This window comes from Pholcus phalangioides, unplaced genomic scaffold, assembly GCF_987345545.1.
Source record: "Pholcus phalangioides strain wild (caught in Gottingen) unplaced genomic scaffold, Ppha-v1.0 ptg000005l_1, whole genome shotgun sequence".
NCBI classification, from domain to species: domain Eukaryota; kingdom Metazoa; phylum Arthropoda; class Arachnida; order Araneae; family Pholcidae; genus Pholcus; species Pholcus phalangioides.
The window spans coordinates 8,193,497-8,218,588 of NW_028301598.1; the positions used below are offsets into that span (position 1 = coordinate 8,193,497).

The following is a 25,092-nucleotide window of genomic DNA, read 5'->3' on the forward strand; positions in this document are numbered from 1 at the left end:
CACTATACATAACTTTGGTGCTTGCCCCCCATCCTGTTTGAATTGAAGAGCCTTTTTTAGCCTTTTTTTTCAGATTGTTGTCATTGTAAATCCTCAATTTTTTTACCCATCTTCTCAAAAATTTTCCATGTATATTAATCAGGACATAACTTCAACATTAGGATACCTTTTTTTTTTTTTAACTCAACTTGAAAATTCCAAAATTTATCACAATCAAACAATTGGTTCTGTATGTTTATGGAGATAAAAACTACGGTTTCATCCCTCACTGGCTTAGGAAAGAAAACCTGTTCTGAAACCAGCAAACCACTGCTAAAGAAACTGCTTTGTATAAAAAGGAAATGGGTTATCCTCTTTGCTTTTGATGAAATAGAATCTCTCTCCATCTATCTACTAGGAGATCACATTCCCTGTTTTGGTTGAACATGTGAATCCTTTTTTTTTTCTGTTTTTTTTAAAAATTCTCTCAATAAAAATTTATTGAACACATCGGCTGTGAAGATATTTGACTTTGGTTCTCAGTAAAATTGGTCATACCGTGAAAAGCAATTCATTAAGTCAAGGTTTGACAAATCAGAAAAATTTAGGTTCCGCATACCAAATTTCTTAGAAACCAAGCATGGTTTTTTGCAAGAAAAACAGTCTTAAATAGGCAAGAAAACAGATATTTTTCTGGATATTATGCTGAGGTGAACTCGGAAAGAAAAATCATCTCATCTCCGTCTGGACTCGAACCCAGGCCCTTGATTTCTTGGGCTGAGAAGAAAAGCTGTATATCTATCTCTACCGTCCCACTGTGTGTGTGTGTGTGGGCGTCATTTCCTGAAGTTAAGATAGGTTACTAAAAAAAAGCCTCTACTTCAGCATCTCCCAATTAATTTTGTTTACTCCTGCAATTAAAGTAAATTGATAAACAATTAAATTTGGTTGTTAACTCTTGCTATAACTAGTAAAAGTTCCATTCTCTCACAATTGACTTCAGTAAGTTACCATTAAGGGCTATATGCAAACATCATTATTCATTATAAACTTGTGATGCATCAACCAGTCTATATGAAGGTTTTTAACAGCTGCCTGGTGGAAATATATATTTAGGAAAGAGAGAAAATTCGACTGCCATGTTGAGGAATTGAACGCATTCATTTCACTTTCCAAGTGGGTTCGATTCCCCGCAATGGCAGTAGAATTTTCTCTCTTTCCTAAATATATCTTTGCATCAGCCAGCTGTTAAAAACCTTTGCATGAATAGCGGAGAGTGACATCATCCTCAGATCAACCAGTCTCTTGACCCTTGACAGATTTTTTTTCTTCTCATCTTGAATTCACGTAAGAAATGAAGCAAAGTAAATTGAATTGAAAAAACATCAGTTATGGCTTGTCTCTACCTTGTGTTATTTTGACAAAAATATTCTTCTCTACTGCTAATAAGTGTAGTAGACTGAAATAGTAGAGGAAAGAAGAATATTCTTTTGAACTGACATAAGACGGAAGCGAGCCATGGTGGATGCGTGTGAATAGACCTTTAGTTTGTTCATTCATTTAGTCTGAACCATCACTACTCTTACTTGAACATATGTAGGGTTACCAGATTCGAAAACGAAGAAGGGAGAATTTATTAGTTGTCACTTATCCCAATTTTTCCAATAGATGGCGCCACTATTTCGATCAATAAAACTAGCTATAGCAATAGTTTTTTCCAACTCTGAATGAAACCACTAAAAAAAGCAGAAACAGAAAAAATTCTGGAAATTTTGATGGCTATTAGTGGATGTATGCGGAGGGGAAAACACAAAACACTCATATCAACAAAAATATATATGTTTCAAAGTGGAGAAAAAAACATTTTTCCACAGAAAAACAGAAAAATAATTCTGGAAACTTGAAAAGCAAGACAAAAGAACAAATTTTTTGAAACGTAGGAGGATTCTTGAAATGACATCAAAAAGGAGGATGGGTGGTTACCCTAACATATGCAGAGTTGCCAACTGTTACTGTTTGTGTGTAGTTTCTACGGTTTAACTTACTAAACTACGCAAGAACCCCCCCCCCCCAATATTACAGAAGCCGTTTTTATACATTGAATAAATGTAAATAAATCCAAGAGGGTCCTAAATCTGTTGAAAAAACTTTTTTTTTAGTTTCTGGAATTTTTTTTCTTGCCAGGGAAAAATCCGCTGAAAGGTTTCAGCGCACAAGAGATAAAAATCTCACTGTTTTCTTAGAATTAAAAAAAAGTGTCACGTGATAGCGGTTTTGGGTAGCTTGTCGAGAGGAAAATAATTGTCCAGTTGAGCTTGACTCATGCATACTTGTTATACTGCTGTTTTTCCTTCCGTGTAGGATGGATGGATTCGAAGGGGAGGGGGAGATTATAAGGGTGCAGAGTACAAAAGCCCCTGGTCGCTCCCATTGAGTGTTTCATAATTTATTGCCAAAAACAGCTACTTGAAACATTTAACTCTTCTATGTGAAGGGTGTTTTCCCCGGAAAAATTTGCCCCTATAATGGTCTACATGAAAGTACTCTGATGGTTAAAAGTTATTTATCTCTTAACTTATATATATATATAATATGAAGGGGGTAATAAATGCATACCAACCCATTCACCAAGATTCAGCTGCACCCACTGTTCAAGATCTGGACTCTCTGATGTGCTGAGGAACAGGATGGGGGGGGGGGGGTAATATGTTGGTCTGTCCATGGCCCCCCACATTCTGGAGTAGGGCCCCCTAGGCTGGGATCTTTTGCAGGCCCCCCCAGACCAGACTCATGGGACCCTTTATGATGAATTTATAGAGTGAAAAAACAAAAAAATGACTAGAATCATCCTGGAGCCCTGTCAGCTCCACCCTTGTGGGGCCAGGGGTCTGACTTTTGCTCTTTTTTATCCTCCACCCACACAGCAACAAGTTGCTGCTCCAGCCACTGTGCAAGATCACTGAGGAGGAAGGATGTAAGCAGGACCGTCATTTCAACTTTTTCCAGGGGAGGGCAAAGCACATGTACTCAATGTATGTATATATATTTGTATATATATATATATATACATACATTTTTAGTGTATTTTCAAAAGCCGCCCCCCCCCCATATGATGGGCCTGGATGTAAGTCCCTCTGATTTGCCTTGGAATGCTCTGTAGGCCATTTTCTGGCTTCTTTCCCTACATCATAACTTATCATTCCCTTCACATTGAAAGGAAGCTCAGCAAATCCCTCAAGAGCCACCAGTAGAGCACTGGAATGGGAATTTTGGCCCAGGACACCATGCTATGGGGCGTCACATTAATAGTCCTGAGGAGGCAAATGCAGTAAAAGGTACTTCTAGAACCTCTCCTGACTACAAAAATGGTTTGTCCCCATTAAAAGTGTGTTGATAGAAAAACTGAACATGGAAACATTATCAGAAAACTTTTCATTGAATTCAGATTGCAGACTTATAAAAGTGTTTGCCATAAAGAGCTTCATCAGTGCTGATCAACGTCGATTTTTTTCATTCAAAATTTGTGCATATTTCTCAATTACCTTATTTAATATGGATTCAATAACATAAAACAGCAAATCAACTAGGTCTTTATCAGCTGTTGTTTAGGTAAGTTGCAAAAGCGAATCTCTAAGCTCTATGTATATTATTTAGTTTTCCAAGATTTCATGAATGAATTAAGCAGATGAATGAACTTGATCACTAAGAAAACTGTTAACTAAGAAAAATTAAAACCAGATTGTATTACCAAGCTTATTGCTAATTGAGTTAATGAATCAAGTGTTATATATTTATCATTATAATTTTCCCCCTTACAGTAGGGAATGTGTCATATTGAAAAACAATATAACAGGGTTCCCAGCGACCTGGAATGTCTGGGAAAATGTTAAATATTTCTCAAAAGTCAGGGAAAATCTGAAGGAGAAAAAAATCAGAGGATAAATCTACATTCAAGTGGTTTACTTTCACTTTTTTCCATGGAAGATTATTTTTAGAGGGAGGGAAAAAAAAATCCTTATCAGCATTTTCCTCCAGATCCCCTACTGAGAGGAATGTGTTATCAGTTGAAGGGTGGGATTTTACATACTGGAAAACAATGTTGGCCAAGGAACACTCTGCCCTCTGAGTTAAATAGATGATGAGATCTGTCTAAAGGTACAGTCCTACGAGAGTTTGCTAGGGGACCCTTGGTAAGATAAAGTCTTTGTCAGGATTTGTGGTCGTCTCGGGGAAGCAATAATTTTTATGGCTTTCAATACAAAGGCAGCGGAACGAGCGTCTTCCTTTGAAAATGACCGAACAAGTATGAGCCGGTTCACGCCTGCTGTGGTTTTTTGCAGTTATGTCCAACAAAAACTTTTACTATCTTTAGACTTTTATTAACTTTAATTATCTTACCAAGGGTCTCCTAGCAAATTCTCTTGGGACTGTACCTTAAAGAGGAGAGACTCTCCTTTCCATTGTTGAAAACAAAGCTCTAACTTCTTTTCTATCTCTTCTGAAAAAGCATTTTATCCCCTTGCTTTTTTTTTCCTGCCGGTGGGTAGAGAACCTTTAACCTTTTTATGTTGAAGAATGATTTGAATTCAATTATCTCTGTGTGAGATTTCCAAGGAAACTGGTATTGTGTGCAAGATCATATACACAATTTGATTTGGTGGCAAAATCAAATCAACATTCTGTCTGTAATGTGCTTTTCAATGGTATATTATCACAAAATGTTATACATTCGGCCCTCCCTGTATTCGTGGTTCCTGTATTTGAGGTTATTTTTTCTTCATTGGAATTTTTTTTTCTGCAATTGTTATTCACATGTTTTGTTTACAAGATTTGAGTTGTGCGTGTTTAGGATGGCTCATTTGTCTAGTGCTACTGATAATGCTCTGAAAGGAGAAAAAAAAGGGGAAAACTTTACAAGAAAAATTGAATATATTGGCTATGCTTGGCGAAAGTAAGTCAATTGCTGCCGTGGCTCGTCATTACGGAATCAACGAATCTATGGTGAGATATATCAAGAAAAGGGAATCTGAAATTCGGTCAGCCGTGGGCGTAGCTGCACCTGTGGCAGCGAAAACTTTGCATCGTCTATGCAATCCATGTGTTTCTCATACCGAAAATGCAGGGTTTTTTGCTAAAAAGTTTAGTAACAGACCTTCTTTGTAGGAGTCTTCTGCTACAAAGAGGGTAGTCCAATTGATCATAATATTATAATGGGAAATAGCGAAAAGATTAATTAACTCTTCTATAAAGGGAAGGGGTAGAGAAACGTCTCTTTCATCAGAATTTTATGCAAGTAAAAGTTGACTTCATTGATTTAAGAAACAATTTGGATTACACAATGTAAAAATCACTGCCAATCAAGCCACTGCTGACCAGGGGGCAGCTAGAAAATTTCCAAAGACTTTGTAGAAAATTATTGAAGAGAATTGATATTCACCTCATCAGATGTTTAACGCTGATGAAACTGCACTATTTTGGAAGAAAAAGCAGCAGAAAACATTTATCACCCATGAAGAAAAGCAAGCCCCTGGTTTTAAGGCAGACTTACTGTAGTTAAGGTAGACTTACTATGTTGTTTGTGCAAATGCGTATGGGTACATGGTAGAGCCCACCATCATTTTTAAATCTATGAATCCGTGAGCATTGAAGGGAAAGGATAAGTCAAATCTCCCACACAGTATTTTTGATGAACATTAGAAAAGCTTGGACTACGAAAACACTTTTCCTGGATTGGTTTGAACAATGTTTCATTCCAAAAGTCCGGAAGTACCTTTAGAGTTAAGGCATGCCATTCAAAGTTCTTTTGATACTGAATAAAACTCTTGGACACCCAGTTGTCAATTAGTTCAAAGTTGATGGTGTGGAAGTCTGATATATGTCTTCTAATACAACATCTATCATTTAGCCCCCTTGATCGGGGGTAATGCGAGCATTCAAGGCTCACTATACATGTCACTCAATGAAGATGATTGTGCATGCAAATGCAGAAAATATATTGAAGGTATGGAAGAATTACGCTATCTCTAATGCCATTACTGTCATCACTTGAACCATGGCAGCTCGTAAGAGAGAAACAATCAACTCGGTTGGATTGATCTTTGGCCACATGTGCACTCCAGGACACAACTATTTTTACAGATCCAACTGAGGAGAATATAAAAGACATTGTCAGGTTAGTGAAACAGGTGGTAGGAGAAGGGTTCAATGATATGGATATAGAAGAGAAGTCGAACAGCTAATTAATAGCAATTCAGAGGCATTGACTGAGGAAGAATTAATGCAGTTGATTGCTCATGAAACAAGCGGTACCAGACGAATCAAAATAAAGAAGTAAAATACAAGTTCACCATGAGTAACATAGGGGAGGGCTTCACAAGTTGAAATCAGCGATAGATTATTTTCATGATATAGATCCCTCTATGGTGCATTCTTCACATGTAGAGAAATTGGTAGAGGAAGTCTTGTCAACACACTCCAACATACTTGATGATATGAAGAAGAAACAACAAACAGAAATTGCCATTTTCTTTCAGAAAACATCACCAACAATCAGTAGCTGCACGCTCTTTTACATTCCCTTATACTTTTGCGTCATCCTGCTCTTCTCATGATGTTCAAGAAACGAGATAAACAAATAAAACTATGTTTTCGGTTATTCGCAGATTTCCCGTATTTTTTCCACCCCCGGAATGTAATACCCATGAATACGGGGGGGGGGGGTGATAATTTAGAGTGATATTGGATGGTTTAGAATTTTTTATTATGCGTGTTACAGTGTACACGCTTTTGGTCAGGGAAATGATCAAGCACATTTTGCTGGGAACCCTGTATAAGTAATGTTGCTTCTTAGTATGACACTCCAATGAATTTAAATAAGGAAAAAGCAATGCAAAATGAGAAATACTTATTTTAGAATGATTTAACATTTTCAGCATTCATGGGAACTGAATTCGAAATAAAATTTGGAAAAATATTGCAATTTTACAAATAAATAAATAGTGGAGGTGGGAGTTTACGTTGGTTGAATCCCCGTCCCCCCAGTCAATCAACATGTATTGCTACTGACATCCTCCATCCAAATGTTGACAAGTCTGCATATGTGCACCTTGTAAACATTCCTCGAAATCATGCATGTTTCATGTTCTGGTTCTCCCATTAATGAGAAATTTTCAGCCCGACTACCCTTTCCAACTTGTATCAGTAGACATCATGGGACCATTTCCTACAACAGGAAGGGGGAAATAAATATATATTTGTTATGATGGACGATTTTTCTCGATTTGTAGAAGCGATGGCATTACCAAACACCAGGTCTCAAACATTAGCAGACATCATGGGACCATTTCCTACAACAGGAAGGGGGAAATAAATATATATTTGTTATGATGGACGATTTTTCTCGATTTGTAGAAGCGATGGCATTACCAAACACCAGGTCTCAAACATTAGCAGACACCTTTTATTTGGAAATCGTTTGTAGATATGTTAAGCCAGATTAGGATCTAAGTGATAGAGGTACGAATTCACACTCATCTGTATTCAAGGAAATGTTAGATAAATTAAACATTCGGCAATTGAGTCAGTCTTCTTATGACCCAAGCACTAATGGCAAAAATGAAAGAAGTCATGCTACCATAGGTCACACATTATCATGTATGGTAAGCGAAACATCAGAATGGGATCAATGGCTTCCACACGTTTTAATGTCCCATAGAAGTTCTATTCATTCTAGCACATTGGACACCCAGTTTTTGCTATTATTTATGCGAGACATGCCAATCTACCCTAAATTATTTTGCATTTGACAACTATGCAGAGCAGATTTTATGTAGAATGCACTGAGCGCACGAGATAGTATGAAAAAACATGCAGCTGGCAGTAGAGAAACAAGGTATTATCGTTCTCAGGTGGCAACTGATAAAAACATAAAGGTGGGAGATTTAGTTTATGTATATTTCCCGAACATACAAAAAGGGGAATCACGACATCTCGCCAGGAAATCAAAGGGACCCTATCGGATGGAGGAGCAACGGTCCCCAGTTCTATTCAGTGTAAAAAATGTCAATAACAAGGGAATTTTTGAATGGGGGAGAAACATGGAAAATACAGAAGTAAAAGTTATAGAAGATCCTATACCACAAGAATCAATACCGTTTGAGGGCAATAACACAGCTCCAAATGAAGGGGATGATTCCGATAGTAATATCCTAGAAGACACTAGTGGCGACCAACTACAGCTACTTGTATCCCTGCCTTTTGAATACCTACAGCCTGAAGTTAGGAGACAATTTGATCTTGAAACTGTTCCAGAAAATGAAGAGGATCTGATATCTCCCATTATACCCACAACTTCCCGTAATCAAAGCCGTCCGGTAACTCCTCTCCCGCCAAGCTCTACTCATACGTATAATCTCAGAAATAGGGATGAAACAGGGTGAGCAAAAACGGCGTTTCAGGTTAGAACAATGCATACCGCAGGGACATCGCAATATAATGAGACAGCTGACCTTGCTTCAGGTAGTAGTTCTCTCATTTGTCCCCCAGTTTCATTCAAGGGACCTTGAGCTCAGATTCTGACCATCCCTGGTCAGAATCTGGAAAATGGCTTTTTTCATGGATCAGGCAACCACTAAACATAAATGAAACCGAAAAAAACAAGATTAGACTGCAATTGATCGTATTTCTTGTGCAATAACCAATTTTTGAATACAAGCTTGTTTAACATTTCATGTGAATTTTTTTTTTGTCCTCAATAACAATTTTGGTGTGCATATCAAAATATTTATTCTAAAAAAAAAAAAATAATGTAATGAGCTGAGAGAGAGTGGTGATGACAAGTGTAAGACTTGACCCTTCTTGTTCATTTCTCTGATTCAAAGTGTTGAGCCTTCATGTCTGAATGTAGAATTCTCCATGCCGAATTCAAAGACAAATTCGTTTACGATGCGATCACCTGAACTATCATGGTTTCACATCTCTGCAATAATAGCATAGCTGCCAAGTCTCCCGAATTTTTCGGGAATCTCCCGAATTTTATCTTCATCGCTTGATCTCCCGAAAAGTTCTTAAATCTCCCGAATTTTTACAAAAATCACAAAAATCCCTAATTGTCCCTAAAAATTCCCTACTTCATTAAAAAAATCCCCACTTATGAAAACAATCCCTAAGGAATTTCTTGTGGGGCATGAAGCCTCTTTTTTTCCCCCTTTCGAAATGACGTCACACGTCGTAAATGGGGAAATTCCCTTTTTAAGGAAGTTTTACAAACCCTCTGATGGTAACAAGAAAGTTGTTTGTCTTATCGTGCAGGGAAATGGCTTAGCAGCCAATAGTCCTGGATAATAATTGAAGATTATGGTGATGCACATGTGGTCAAAATTTCTTTTGTTGAAGTTAAGTACGTGGGATATAACAAAGCATGAATAATGATAAGCAAAAACATATTTAATCAATTTTAAAGATACTTATTCCGATGAATTTCCTTTCATCAAACGTTCCAGAAGAGGCCCGACTTTTCCTTTTTGTACAAGTTGTGTTACGGACATACACATCGGTCATGGAAAGACTGCCATCATCAGTCGTGAAGTGAAAAAAAAACATCAAGCAAGTGTCACAAAAAGTCAGTGTTCTTCAAAAATTGACGGTGTTTTCCTTCATCTTCCGATGATTTTGGGGTCATTCGCGCAGAATGTTTATTCACAGCGTTTCTGATTGAACATAATATTTATTTTTACATCATTGAAGTTTTGGCCTCCAATTTCACTTGTTTTTTGCGTAGGAATTTTATTCCCAAGGGTTTAACTTCCATGTGTGTAAAATCCTTATTTTAATTTGACTTCAGTTTTTGAGTAGGGATTTTATTCCCTACGCTTTAACTTTTATGTTTGGAAAATCCTTATTTTATTTGGAAAAATCCCTATAGGGAGTGGTTTTAGCATAAAATACGGGTTTGCGCGAAAATCTCCCGAATTTTCATTTTCAAAAGTTGGCAGCTATGTAATAGTCTTCACAGCTCCGAAACGGGCACTGGCTCAATGTTGTGCTCATAAAGTTTACAGCTCGACTCGGTATATAACGATTCGATATGTCAGAAAGTGCTCCATACCTCGAGGCAACCCATGACTGGTACAATCACAATAATTCAGGAACTCAATGAGCTGTATGTTATTGAGGGAAAGAACTACCACGTTGCTTAGTGGTTCTTTGTGCCTGTTATACATCTCTCTCTCTCACCGAATTTCAAAGAACACTTGCTCCTACCTAGATGGTAGCTGATTGACTGCCAACTGAAACGTTGGGAGGTCCCGCCACACTGAGTAGAGTAGCTCTCTCTACATACACTAGACTAATTCTACTTATGTGAAATTACGTAATAGACATTTGGTTATGTGTGTGAAAAACAATCCTGCTATAGTTTTTGTAGTGCGGTTTGGAAAGCTGTGTCTTAGGAGTGGATTCATCTCATCATGACATCAACAGATGCATAGTTGTGGATCACGAGCCATTGTAGACTGTAGACAGCCAGCGATGCTGTCTATTATCGTTGGTAAAACTCACGTGAAGATGAACTGATCTATGTAGAGAACTTTTCGATACAATTTGGATATTTCTTCATGTATCTATAAGAACTAGAGTGCTATTTGGTTGGTTTTTTTTCCAGCTTTGTGAATATCTATCATCATATATATATTTTTTATTAATTCATTACAATTATATAATTATTTTCTCTTTGAAAACTCATGTGATATTAGTGACTCTGCGATATTTGATGAACAAAGTTGAAATTTTGATTTTAATGTCCAAATGTAATATTGATATGATTTCAGCAGAATGTTTTTCACTGGCGCAGATTGATTTTATAGCTACAGATACATTCTATCTTTGCATAGATAGGTTAATTAGGTGTCAAATAATTTCTTTTTCAGATTTTCTTTTATGGTTGAATATGTTAATTGGTGTTCAAAATGTTTTTCTTTGATAGGCATGTATATTTTTTTGTGTGGTGATAAGCATCTACAATGTGCTGTGGTACATTGTTTTGTAGCAAAGAGAGAGGGAGGGAGAAAGCACATACGGAAGTACCTTTTCTTTGATTGGCATTTGCTACTTATCATAAGTCCAAGGGAGGAGTGGTCAACTGATTCTTTGTAAGAAGAGGAGGAGATTGGGTTGACCTATTGTAGGACTTTGTTTAGTTTTGGTTTGGACAAGGATAGAAAGACTGCCCCTTTTTTTTTCCCCCAAACCTGCTCGTTCCTCTGCAGGTTCTTTTCTAAGGGGGGAGGAATGTAACAAGCTACTCGCTAACTTGTTACATTAATTTGTAGAATTATTAATTAATATTTATTCACACTCTTTTTACTTTATTATCACTTAATTTTAATGAAGCCTTTTAGAATATATTTATATTTACGACGCCAGACAGTTTGGGAATTGGGTTGGACCTTATTCAGAAATGAGCAAATCCGTGTATAGAAATAGGTGAGGCACCTATATGCACAGGTGTTACTTCCAACGCCTTGTGCAGATTCTCGGAATTGACCCTGCCCTTTGGGCAGTGGTATCTTAAGAAGGAGTGCCAGATGGATTCTATATATATCGTTGATATGTAGACATCAGGGCAGCAGCGAGATTCCAGTAGGGGATTCTAGAAGGACCCAAAGGGGGTGTGATGTTTAGAAGACAGAACAGGAGGAAAAAGGAGGAGAGAAGGTGGTTGGAAGAGGCAGAAGGAACTAGGTCTTGGCGAGAAGTGGTTGTCCGAAGGAGCGGAAGATGATGAAAGCCTGGGGGGACTTATTGCTTGTTGCTTATCAAGTCTTGACCTATTGCTTTCCCCATTCCTCTCTCGCTCAAGGAGTAGTAGCATAAAACATACATACTGATTTATAAGTATGTAATTTAAAAATATCCTCATATATACATTATTTGTTATAGCTGTAAATAAATAATCTTTTACTCCGACTTGAGAACGTAAGGGTTGAATAATTGAGTGGTATTAATTGGTATCATGAGTATACGAGTATCAGCTCCAGATGCTGGGAGCAGCTCTGGGACAGTTCTTGCTTGTGTTGTTGCTATTTGTGAAGTATCCTACAAATGCTGATCAGTCAGACTTTTTCTAGTTTTTGATTTTGTATTCTTCATTCGACTAAACTGTTCACATATGTTTGTGGTGCCAAATATAGAAGACATGAACGATGCATGTTTGCGTATTTCTGGATACTTTTCTTCGGACACATACTTAGAATAAAACTCAATTAATGAAGGAATTTAAAAAAACTTGCATTTAACTGCAGTCACATTGCAAATATGCAAATTCTAATTGTAGCTCTGGTGGAACACTTTCAATATCGACCGAGAATGGTGAGGAAAACATTTTCATAGAAATTTTGTTCTCGCGGAAGTCAGAAAATCTGCTTCTGAATTCCATTCTTGGATTTGAAATGCACTGTATATAATCATCCAGTTTCATAGTTGTAGATCTATTTACTAACTCCAATAATTTAGGAAAATGTATGCAGTTTTTGTTTTGCAATTGACTTTTTCAAAGGACTAATTTAGTTTTGAATGCTTTCACGTTGTCGTAAAGATTATGGACAAGTAGGTCTTTTCCCAGTAAGTGATAGTTTATATCATTCATATGACCAGTGATATCGACAAGAAGTGTGAAATCTCTCATCCACTTTTTATCTTGAAACTCTCCAATAAGGTTTCCTTTGGTTTTCATGAATTCATCAACTTTCTCCTTCAAGGAAAACAAGTGCTGAAGCATCTTCCTCCGGCTCAACCAGCATACTTCTGAATAATAAATAACGTCGCCATGCTGAGCTTCCAAATTCTCTAAGAACTTTTGAAACTGTCTATGGTTAAGTCCTATGGATCGAATGAAATTAACTGCTTTCACTACAACAGACAATACACGTTCAAAGTTGGAGAAAAACTTTTTGCACAAGTTTTCCTGGTGTATGATGCAGTGGAAAGCCATCATCATTATATTTCCACATTTCTCTGCATCTGACTTTTATCAATGTGATTACCCCTGTTTTCTGACTGGTCATAGAGGGAGCACCATCTGTAGTTATGTCAGATATTGCCTAAGTCCAACTAACATTCAGCCAATGTTTCTGCCAAACTTGAATATAAGTCGAAACTTTGTGTGGTATCCTTAAGTGAAACAACACTAGCTAACTCCTCAACAATTTTTAAGTTTTTGTCAATACTTCCGTCGATTCATCCATAGCTACTGAGTAAAAGAAAAATTTCTCACATTTGCATTTGAGGGTCTTGCATATATCTGCTGACAGATCCTCCATGAATTTTGCTACTGTTACACCAGACAAACTAATGTTCGAAACAGCTTGAGCCTGTGATGGGCAAAGCACATCAACTACAGATTGAAGGCATTCTTAAACGAATTCTCCATCAACGAAGGGATTCCCACGTTTCAAAATTTTTTCTGCTATTATATAACCAACACGAACACAATTTTTAGACTGTTCATTTCTTCGGAAAAATAAAGACTGTTGACAGTTCAGCTTTGATTTCAATTCATTAAATTTTTCACTTTGAAAATGTCCCTCCAATCCAGAATACTTTGTACTATTCTTGGTATCGTAAGGTCTCTTAATATTGTATTCTTTCATAATGGCTATGCTCTCATTGTAAATGAGACAAACTGAATTAGCCTTCTGTTTGACGAAAAAATAAAGGAATGACAACTTTTCTCTGAAAAATCTCATTTTTTCTTCAACTTTCTTTTTTCCACTATTACGGTTCGCCACAGTGCACTCATTTACAGACTAAAAGGCTTCTGACCAAAGGCTTCAAAGACTAAAAACACAAGTAAACTAACTGTACCAATATTGTACAAATCCTTCCTCCAACCAATCAAGATGCATGCATCTACATGCTCCTTTCCCAACCATGCACCCGAGAAATACAATACTATGGGAATTCCGTTCATTTTTGCTTTCTCCCACTCAAGAAGGATGGAATGTACACGAAGTTACATGGTGAAGAAATGTATGATGGAGTTTCTTCTGCATTTAAGGCCTTATTAAAAAGCTAAATACTGTACACTGATCAGCCTGTGTTTGTTACAAGTCTATGAAGCTGGGTGGCTTTTTTTTGCTTAAATCTTCGTTTTACCTTATTTTTTAATGATATTGCCTCAATCGATCAAAATGTTTTGGCGGGTCACGGGTTGAAGGCCCCCTAATCTAGCTGGAGAGAGGTTGATGTTCCTTAGTATCCCGACCACGGCGGAAAACATTGCATGCTCCCCGAGAGGAGACTCGTCTTTCATGTCTATCTACTTATGAGTCTTTCAGGAAAAAGCCCTGTTTTTGACAAACTCTCTCCTGATGTCCAACTTTTCAGTCCACCTGATTGGTTGCAGAGGGGTCGGGAGACTGCCACGCCATGCCTTATCGATGAAAACGCGCAAAAAGACTCCCCTCTGAAGTGGAGAAAGGTTTTGATGAGTCACCAACAAACAAAATGAAAAATGTCATTTCATGTTAGGACGTAATTTTTGCAAAGACTGGGATTTACACAAGATATTGAATTTCTGCAAAAATTTCTGGTCTATTGGCTAGAAATTTTAAATTTGAATTCTCCTCAAATTATTTGCCGCAGATTGATACCATTCTCGGTGTTGAGGAAAAAAGTTGAGGCAGAAAATTAGGGTTTTAATTTTTGCATGTGTTAATCAATTCAGGGTGGGGATTACATACAGGGTGATTGGGAACATGAAGTTGTGACATGGGGATCTTTTAAGATGACATAAAAATGATATTTTTTTATCACTTTCCTTGAATATCATATAAAAATAATAATGATGATAATTAGTGATAATATGGAGTGTTTTTGTGTGGGGTTTACGTTATGTGATGGAGAAAATTATGTGCATACACATGTGTACGATGAATGAGTGGAATTAATAATAATAGTCATGGTACATTTTCCTTCAATTACCACGACATGTCACAATGAACAAAAATACTAATGATCAATATCTATGTGTGAGATGACAATAATAATAATAGTCACCCTACATCTTCCATTTTTCCCATTCTCCATAACACTTCTTATCTTATGACAACACTAGGTATTTCTGCTAGTTTGTGTGAAAAACTTCATAAGAACAATTAAGTTTCTGTGATATCATTTGCTGATATTACCAGAAAATACATTAAAATTAGTTGCTTATTACATGATTCTTGAGTGTCGTCTTGTCATATACCAAATCGACCAAATTTAACTTGCATAACATATTGATGTATTAACTAATTTTTCAGGTGCTCGGTTGCAAAAGAGTACTTGATGCAAACCCCGAATAAATGGCATTGGTCCGTCAATTGGCTGAAGAAGATGATGTCGGAACTGAGTGGTGCTGTGAGCGGCAGCTCAACCATTCCAGTGTCAAATGAGGATTCAAATGCAAAAAACTTCCAGCGAACAGTCAGTGCTCAGGTATGGGTTTCATGCAGAAGTTTATATAATCCAACCAGTTTTTGTAAAAGTTATTTTCATGAGGGAAATGAACTATAAATACAAACACAAGGCCACAACAAACTGCCTAACGAGGTGGTTGAGAAAAACATGCCACATATTTTTCAAATACAGCAACCTAATTAAAAGAACAATTAGTTTGTCAGAACAGATTATTAGCATATTATTAATTAGAACAAATTGTCAGAACAATTAGTTTTTTAATACATTTTCATTGTATTTCTGAGGCACAAAAAACAATGATTTGATTGCTTGCTTATTTTGCCAGGATACACTGGATGGAGCAACAGCACTGCTAACTGCTCTAGATTCCCCGGAAAGTCCAGAGTTGAACATGGAGATGGATGAAGAGTCTGTGGTTCAGCTCAAAAGCCCAAAGCTAGACCATAAGATCTATTTCCCGGAAGGAGGGAGAAAGGTTAAAAGGTCTACCATTCTTTTTAACGATAGATTGAAAACAGGAAATTTTGAAGAGCGTAGAATGAGTTTAGAGTCCTCTTCATCATCATCATCCCAGCCAGTTTCATACGCCCTCAACAACCCGAGAATCAGGGAGTTTTACGAAATAGAATTAAAAAAGAAAACAAACTTTTGAAAAAGAAAATTTCGCCTTGGTTAACTTTTTTTTCGCCTTAATGAATCATCGTTAGTTGTTGTCAGTAACTATACTAAAGAAGTTTCCAAGGGAAAAAAACCAATTTTGGAATTGACTGTTGAAGTTTTTATCTTATTATTTTTGAGTTATTGCAGTACTCGCCAATTGATTATGTTATATTTATATGGGTTATGTTTTTTCCCTCCTTTGAAGAATGTTGATCCCCCTCCCCTTTTGATTCAAACATTTATACATTCGAAAAGAAGCATATCTTTCATTTTCAAAAATTTCTGTAATACTCTTTAATGAAATCATTGAGTCAATTGTTTTGCCTTATTATTGTATCATCAATTTTTTTTGCCTTAAAATACTCACATGAAATGGAACTCTGGTTGCATGTTGAAATGGTATTGGTGGAACCTATTCTTTCATTAATGTCCGATGGCAATACATAACATGCTCTGGAAAATTGGTGCTACTTTTTTTTCTTGTTTTTAAATGATGTATGAAGTGATGAAATAACTATGAGAACTTTGCCGAATTCTTTCTAGTTATTATCGCCCGTTCATGGTTGTGTTACATAAGAGCACATCACGTTGGTGGGTAACTAATGTGAAGTAACTGCTAATCTAGAAATGTTAATGTTGTGCTGATTGGTTTGCTCATCATTGTTCCGAGAACATACATGGAAAGTTATTTAGTATTGAACGAAACTTTGTTGACTAATAACAATCAAATACTGTTCTGTGAACCAGAAGTATCAAAATTGTCTTCTTTTTTTTAAATCAGTGAATGCTGTGTGGTCTGAATGTAATTACTGGGAAAGTGTCAAGTTCCTCACATTGTTACTGACTTATTCTTACCTTGATAATGTTATAATATCAATTTTAGATCAGATCACACCTTGATTCAAATTAAGTTGATTAACAAACATGAGTTAGTGTCATTTTTATAATGTAATAAACTTATCAGTGGAACCTTTTTGGGTAGGGAGAAACAATTCCGAGTGGTCATATAGATGACCATGAAAAGATATGCTTGGGCTCGTGAAACAGAGATGTCATCATGCGTACAAGTTATATTTGTTGTCGTGAAAAAAGAGTAACATTATTTTGGTGCTTTTTTTAGAAGCAGCATGAAAATTGGTGTTTCGTTGAAGTGTGTATATATATGAACATAAATAATTTGAGCTATAATATACGTTGCCTATGGAATGTTTTTTTGTTTTTTTTTAAAGGAACGAATTTGTGTGTATCTGTATTGTTGTTTATCTTTGCAGTAATCCTAATTGAATCACCAGTTTAAAGAATGAAACGAGAATCTGAAAGCTTAATTTTTTGCCAATTTAGAAATAACAATTTCTTAGTTTTAAACTTGATCTTCTACAGCAGGGGCTCTTGACTCTTTGTATCAATAAGACAAAGGTCAGGGACCCCCTCCCGCACCAATAATAGGAAGGCCACGAATCCCTTTTCAAAACCTCATTGCTTTCTGATGGTTAGGACGACATGGAAGTTTTCATCTTCTGACGTTCCACTGATGGCCAACATTTTTAAGAAAGTCTTATGTCTGGAAAGAAGCTTGTACAGGGTTGTTGTAAAATAACTTTGCAGATATACTACCCCCCCCCCCCACCCCAGCAGCAGTAAAAATAAATGTATGTGGAAGAAATTTGAGATGTAAGCACTTTAGAATATGCGCTAGAGCAATGATCCTCAACCGGTGTTCCATGGAGCCCTCTGGGCTCACTTCTTAGAGGCTCCGCTGTCATTCAAGAAAAATATTTAAAAAAAGGTTTATTTGAAAAAATAATAACAAAAATAAAGCAGTAACTTTGATGAATAAATAAAGAATAGGCAAATGGGGCTCCACCATAGAAGTTATACACCAGAAAGGCCTCAGAGAGTAAAAAAGGTTGAGAACTGCTGCACTAGAGGATATAAAAAAAAGCAGTTATGATCACAACAAAAAAATTTCAAAAATTTGAATTGCAACATCAACTTTTAGTCATTGAAAAATTGATCCAAGTAACAAAAGAACATAAACAACATTTGAATGGTATCTGTAGCACTATAAATGTGGGCGAAGACAAAGAAGACCTCACTGGGGGGTTTGGCTAAGGAATTTCTTCAAATCTGTTAAAGTCTCTAGTGAGCATCTAATGCACCAACCCTTTGGTGAGATCTTCTTTCTTTGTCTACATCCTGCACTCACATTTATGGTGCTACAAGTACCGTTCCAATGTCATTCATGGTTTTTCACTACATCAATCACTCTGCAATGCATAAAAGTGGGTCCTGTCATTTGAATTTTTCCAGAATTGGTCAGTTAAGCAGGAGTTTTTCTATTGGCTGATGTTGTTACCAGATGCTTTTGGATAAAGTGATGGTGTCACGTTCATCATCTTTATGGCTGGAAGCCAAGCACTTGTGTGCGCATGATTTTGATTCTCTTCTTTCCTATTGAAACAGTTATGCTTTTTGAATTTTGATTGCTTCCTGAAAATATGCGAGTAATATTTGATGCTACTAGGCAACATCTTAGTATCCAAGAGAATATGATCTTTGGTCAAGGTATGCTTGGTTGTGGTCGACTTGGCAACCTGGCCCAGTCTACAATGCCATTTATGCTCACGTAATCTGGCAGATACTTATCTTTTTGTAGTTCCTATATAAATTTCTCCACAATTGTATGGGATTCCATATACTCCAGTTGTTAGACCATCACATTGATCTTTGGCTAACCTGAGACATTCACGTAGATTTTTGAAACTTAGTTACTGACTTGAAAAGTGTCTTGATACCAAATTTTTTCAGATGTCGCCTGATTCTGGATGTGATTCAGGAATATAGGGCAGAAACTTTTTTTCTCTGTGGAGTATTCTTCCAGTTTGCAAGTACTTCGTAGACTATCCATTTACCTAGAAGGTTTTTATACTTGGAGAACACTTGAACAGAAAAGTCTGAGAAAATGTGGTATTGAGACCATCTTCAAGCAAGTAACTGAATTTCAAAAACTATGTTTTGGGTTGGCTAAAGATCAATGTGACAGTCTAAAAATAGTTGGAGTATATGGGAGCCCATGCAGTTGTGGAGAAGTTTTCATCACGAATCGATCTGTATCTGCAAGATTAGGTAGACATAGGTGGAATTGAAGACTGGGCCAGAAGACCAAATATCACAATAATGTCTTGGATAACACCCAAATGTGAGAGAATGAAAATCAAGTGCTTGGTTTCTAGCCATAAAGATGATAAAAGTGACACCATCACTTTATACAGAGCCTTTTGTGCAAACATCTGCCAATAGTAAAACTTTTACTCTGCTGACCAATCTCGACAATACAGTGCATCACAAACGGGGAGAAGAGGTGAATATAAGCTTCTTTACCATAACATAAGGCTTCCTTGAATCACCTGAATGAATGAAACGTTAGAAGATAAAAACGTTCTATTATGCCACCCTAACAACCCAAAAATATCAATCTTTCATTACATGATTGCCACCAAAAGTCTTGTTTGTTTTAATAAGTTGATTGTTTTTCATATAAGCTCATGAACGCACTGTAACCTATCCATGGACCCCTGGTTAAGAACCATTGTTTTACATGGAACAAATCATGCCCAAAGTTTCTTTATTAAGGATGAATTTTGCCTAATCTGCCAAACCAAAGGAGATGATAGACGATCTCAAGTGAAACATAAAATACCATAGCAACTCTGTCCTTTTTCATCCTTCTTGATGGGAAGAAGAAACGGAGGTGGAAGAAAGGGAAATTTTTGCCAAATCTGAAAAAAGCTCAATTTGTGAGGTTCCTGAAAGACCTACATGCAAATTAAGCACATATTTGGAAAAAGCAGAAAAAATCCCATATGGTGATGCCAATTCCATGGTAATATTTGGATTTAATGACTAGCTACAACTGCTGAAAGATTGACCAAGTGCAAAATTGAATTATTGGAAAATGTCTATAATCACCAATTCTGCTAACACCCTTCTAGCTGCAATCCTTCAAATTTGCCAAAAACTTGTCCATTCCACCAGCTTTCAAAAGAGCCTGCAATAAACCATATCTGTGATCTAGTTCAGGAGAAATTTAGCCCTTTGTTTTCAATACATCACAGAAATCACTGTTTGTAGTAAACATTCGCCATTTGAAGTAGACATTAGAAATTGGTGGTTACATTTCGGTAACAATTTATTTTGCACTTCGCCAATCTTTCAGCGCTTGTAGTTCGCCATTAAATCTGGTTATTCTGATGGAATTGGTGTCACCTTATGGGATTTTTTTCTGTTCTTTCCAAATGGATGCTTAGTTTGCGTGTAAGTCTTTCGGGAACACGAACTTCATAAATCTAATTTTTTTAAATTTGGCACAATTTCCTTCTGCCCACCATAACTCAAAAACAGTGAGAGATAAGACAAAGTTGCTATGGTGTTTTATGTTCCACTTGAACTTGTCCCTTTTGTTTGACAGATTAGGTAATATTCTACCTGTATTATAGAGAACACTATCTTGTTCGCATGATATCAGTGGGCTATTATTAATAGTCATTCCACTAATCTGGTTGGATTCGTTCATTATCAGTTGTTTTTTTTTTTGTTGGTAATTCATTTGTTGTTGTTACGATTTTCGTGATGTTAATTTTAAATTTCCCCCATATTAAAGTGAACTATTGTGATGTGCTGTGTTTTTTTCGCTCGAAGTTTGAGATTCTTGCTGATTTGTATTACAAGCAGGTTTTTTAATTGTAAATAATAACCGATGTCTGTCGTCTTGAAATGAGTGCAGAACAAAGAATGATTACAAATCGAAAATTCCTTCATGAACTTATGATCTTTTTATGAATATATAAAGAATCAAATCCGAAATTTTTGAAATTCAACGAGTCACGAAACATTGTGAACAAAAATCAAATATCGTTTTTGCCAGTTTCTGATGGAATGGAATAAGAAATTGTTTTTATTGACAAAATTTGCTTTTTTCCGAGAATAAAAATTAAAATCATTATATGATTATCCGAGTAAGAAAATATTAGCCAAGCAAAAGACTCAGAAAAATCAAATCATTCGAGTCGTCTTATTGTAATTGAAGACTAGTTTTGTTTAAGCAAATGTTTGTTATTGGTCTATATTTTTCCCCTTCTTGGCACATTGAAATGTGTTCTGTGTGATCATTTTTACAACTTTGAGAAGTTTTTTTTTTAAAGAATGTAATTACAGCCAATACTAATATTGTTACTTAAAATGAACAGGCTGCATCAGGCGTTCGTTTAAAAAAGTTTTGATATTGTTCGTTTATATTTTTTCTTGTGTTGGCCCTTTAACACACGATTGTTGTTGCTCACGATATACACGTTGTTACATGAGCTGTTGTTTCTTATACTTTTTTCCACCCCTTTGGAATTGTTCGAAACTCGATGACTCAAGATTTTTTTTTGTAAATTTGTTGTAAATACTATAACACATAAAACAAGCAGCGATTTCTTTTTTTTAAAATATAACTCTGTTCAAACTAATTAATGTTAGAGGAGTTTGCGAGAAAACTGCCATCGTTTGTCATATTTTCTGTGTTTTTCAGAGAGATTATATAATATATTATCATTATACATACATGTATATTATAAAAATTGAAATATATTATATATATTTGAAAAAAAAAAATCTCTCAGCAAAACTTTCTTATGGTTTTACACCGAGGGAGGTCTACGACCTTTCGGGCAATGCAGGCGAAATTAAAACTTTCCACGTAGCCTGTGGGCTATGAACTATAAGATGGAATTCAAACAGATAGACCAATGGGCTTTGAGTTAAATTGGAACCTCAAATACATTTTAAATACAAATACAACACCACAACAGGCAAATGCCCAATGAGGTGGCTGAGAAAAGGATGCCCATAACAAATATGGATGTCATATATTTCAAAAATACAGCAACTCAGTTAAAAATGCAATTACGAACAATATATATACATGAAGAAATATTATACAATGCCCATAAAGAATGTTCATGGTTGTCTTATTCTAAGTATGGATAACTTCTCGATTTATACCCCAACATGTTTATCATATTTCTTTTTAAACATGTCAATTGTATTACAAATTACTACCTCCAGGGATAAGCTATTCCATTTATTAACAAACCTATTAGAAAAAAATTCCCTGCGGGACACCAGTATCAATTGGTTAGGGACAATGAGAGGTTATCCCCTTGTAAAACCAGTCGACTGGTGGTGTACTAAAAGTTCATGGTCCATCCTGTTCATCCCATTGAAAATTTTGAACACTGATCATATCTTCCTGACACCTGCATTCATCCAATGTAAACATTCAAAAAATGAAGTCTCTCCTCATAACTCAAGCTCTGTGTGCCAATAAGGACACACATATCACTTCTCTGCACTCTTTCAACCAAGTCTATGTCTCTCTGTAGGTATGGTCTCCAAAACCTCACAGCATACTCCAGTCCAAGATGAACTAAGCCTTGGAAAAGTGGAAGAATGACTTTCAGAGAACAGAAGAAGAGACTTGTTTAAAAGTGAAACAGAGCATACTATTCAGTTTTTTTTTACCATCGCTGAACAATGTTCAGAAAACCTAAGCCACTCGTCAATGAGAATTTCCAAAAGGATGACCCTATTTGCATCTGGGATAGTGACACCATTCAACTCATAAGAGAAACAGGGTTATTCAAACCAAAATGAGCAACCATGCACTTGTCAATGCTAAACTTCATGCTCCATTCATTTGCCCAAGCTGAAATCCTGTTGCTTTGATTCCTAACTACACCCGTTAGCTTCATGCCATCTGCAAATTTGCTAACAGTCCCATCGATATCCTGATCAAGTCTATCGATAAAAAGTGAAAAAAGTATCGTGCCAAGGATACTTTCCTGAGGGACTCCACTTGTAACACCTTTCGAATCAGAGAATTCACCGTAAACCGCTGTAACTAATCTATTTACCATGATTATGTCCAATTCAGCAAGTTGCCCCCAATCTCAAGTAAACGCTTCAAGAGTAATAATCCCTTACTATATTGGACCCGACCGAATGCCTTTGGAAATCAAGGTAAACAACATCTACATTTTTTCCCTTACCCAAAGCCTTTGTCACGTGATCATATGAGTAAAAGAGGTTGGTTACTCATGAATTCCTCTTTCTGAATTTTCTCATGAGGTTTCTTATTTTGCTTCCTGAATCTTATACTTATCTATTTAGAGTAATTCTGAATTCATTTCTTCTACCAATTCTTAAAATTAATTAATTTATTTTGTTAATTAAAGCTTACAGCCAGTTATTGAACTGCCTATGTTACATCTTTGCAAAATCAGTTTTTCGATGGAATAATGCTCCATATGGCTTCTGTTACACATTCCTAAAAGCAAGATCCTGCAGAAAAAGATACTGTACACGTATTAATATTCGATCGATCGTTGTCTTACGTAATTTTGACGATTTATTTTTATATTTGAATATTTATTGAATAAAATGTTTTCCAGAGGTACCCATGTCTGTAAGGGGCAAGGGGTGATATCACCCTAAGGCCTTCTGGCTCCAAAGAAACCAACAGATGCAGTTGCTATGCAACTTTGCACAGCAAAAAACTTGTTTCCCTATGCAAAAATCTATGCTAAAAAAATGTTTCCCTAATTCAGCGATGACTTATTGTCTCTCCTATGAAGTTTGAAAAAATGATATAAACCGTTGTTCAGCCGAACGCTTTAATTCTGAAATCATTTCTTTGAATAATTCTGAGGTTATCTCTGAATACAGTGATAATCCCACTAACAAAGATAATTCGTTCCGGAATCGCATTTGTTAGCCGAAACGTGATTTTTCATAGGCTTCTATTATAAATTGTTTAATTCATTCCATGCTTCTTCCCAAAATTTCAAAGCAACTTTCATAAAACACTGGGGGGGGGGGGTACATGTAACTTAAGGGATCTTCAAATGTGCTACGGATTGCTTAAGGGTTCTGGAGCTGTGTATCGGGTCACTTAAATGATCTGAAAATGTGCGACGGACCGCTTAAATTGTTTGGAATTGTGTTACGGGTCACTTTAGCGACCTATAAATGTGCTGCTTATTTCATTTTTACAAAATTAGGTTTGGGGGCAGGCCACATCAGATAGTGTAGAGAAAAGAAAAAAATATTCGTTAGCTGAGGTATGATGACTGTATTGAAGTTATTTCAATATTATTCTTTTAAATTATTTCTTTCAATATTATATTATTTTAAATTTATTTTTTCTCTGATTCGTTAAATTATTTTCTTCTAGGTGCAGACTTTTTCTCCTGGAATATACAAAAAATCAGTCTTCCCTCTCTTCCCCCCCCCCCAACTAATTGGGTTGGTCCTTGGAAAACTTATCGATAGAGCCCAGATTATATGCACTAAAAAAAGTGGTAAAATATGCTCTAAAAATATACAAATATGCACTTAATAATGCAAAAATATGCACTAAACACCCCATAATATGCACTAGAAATCTTGAAAAAGTCAAAGATGTCAAAATATGTACAAAACATGGGAAAATATACATTAAAAAAATTACCATGCAAAAAAAAGCAGACGTGTTTTAAAAATGAATCTTTTTTTCTATTCTTTTCGTGCATATGTATTCATTTACAAAAAAAAAAAAATTCCCTCATATATATATATATATATATATGCTGCGTATGCAAATAACTACTACATGTTTTTTGTTCAGGCATTTTTTAATTTTCAGTTTGCTGTAGCTGCGCTCAATAACGAAAATAAGCATTAACAAAAGAATTTCGACACTATTTCTAAAAAAAAATTTAACACTTTGTCATATCTCTAGAAATAGCCTTTCAATAAAACGGTTAATATTCTTAAAATAATTAATTTCACTTGCAGGAAAAAAATACAATCGATGTTATGAAAATATTATGAACAATATTTATTTGAAAAATTATTTAAAAAATTGAGCGAGCTTAAGTAAACCTTCAAAAATATGCACTTACAACCGAAAAT

The 25,092-nt window shown here is 36.0% G+C and overlaps 1 protein-coding gene across 2 annotated transcripts in view; it reads left to right on the forward strand.

The window, feature by feature from the left end:
• LOC149085974 (ubiquitin carboxyl-terminal hydrolase 24-like) overlaps positions 1-21,697 on the forward strand; it is a 212,670-nt gene extending 190,973 nt beyond the window's left edge. For both annotated transcript variants that reach the window (XM_089232271.1, XM_089232272.1), the window contains exons 58-59: positions 15,282-15,456; positions 15,764-21,697. In XM_089232271.1, the coding sequence (XP_089088397.1) occupies positions 15,282-15,456; positions 15,764-16,090 (502 nt within the window). In that variant the 3' untranslated portion in view covers positions 16,091-21,697. The remainder of the gene's footprint in view (positions 1-15,281; positions 15,457-15,763) is intronic.
• The last annotated feature ends 3,395 nt before the right edge of the window (positions 21,698-25,092 follow it).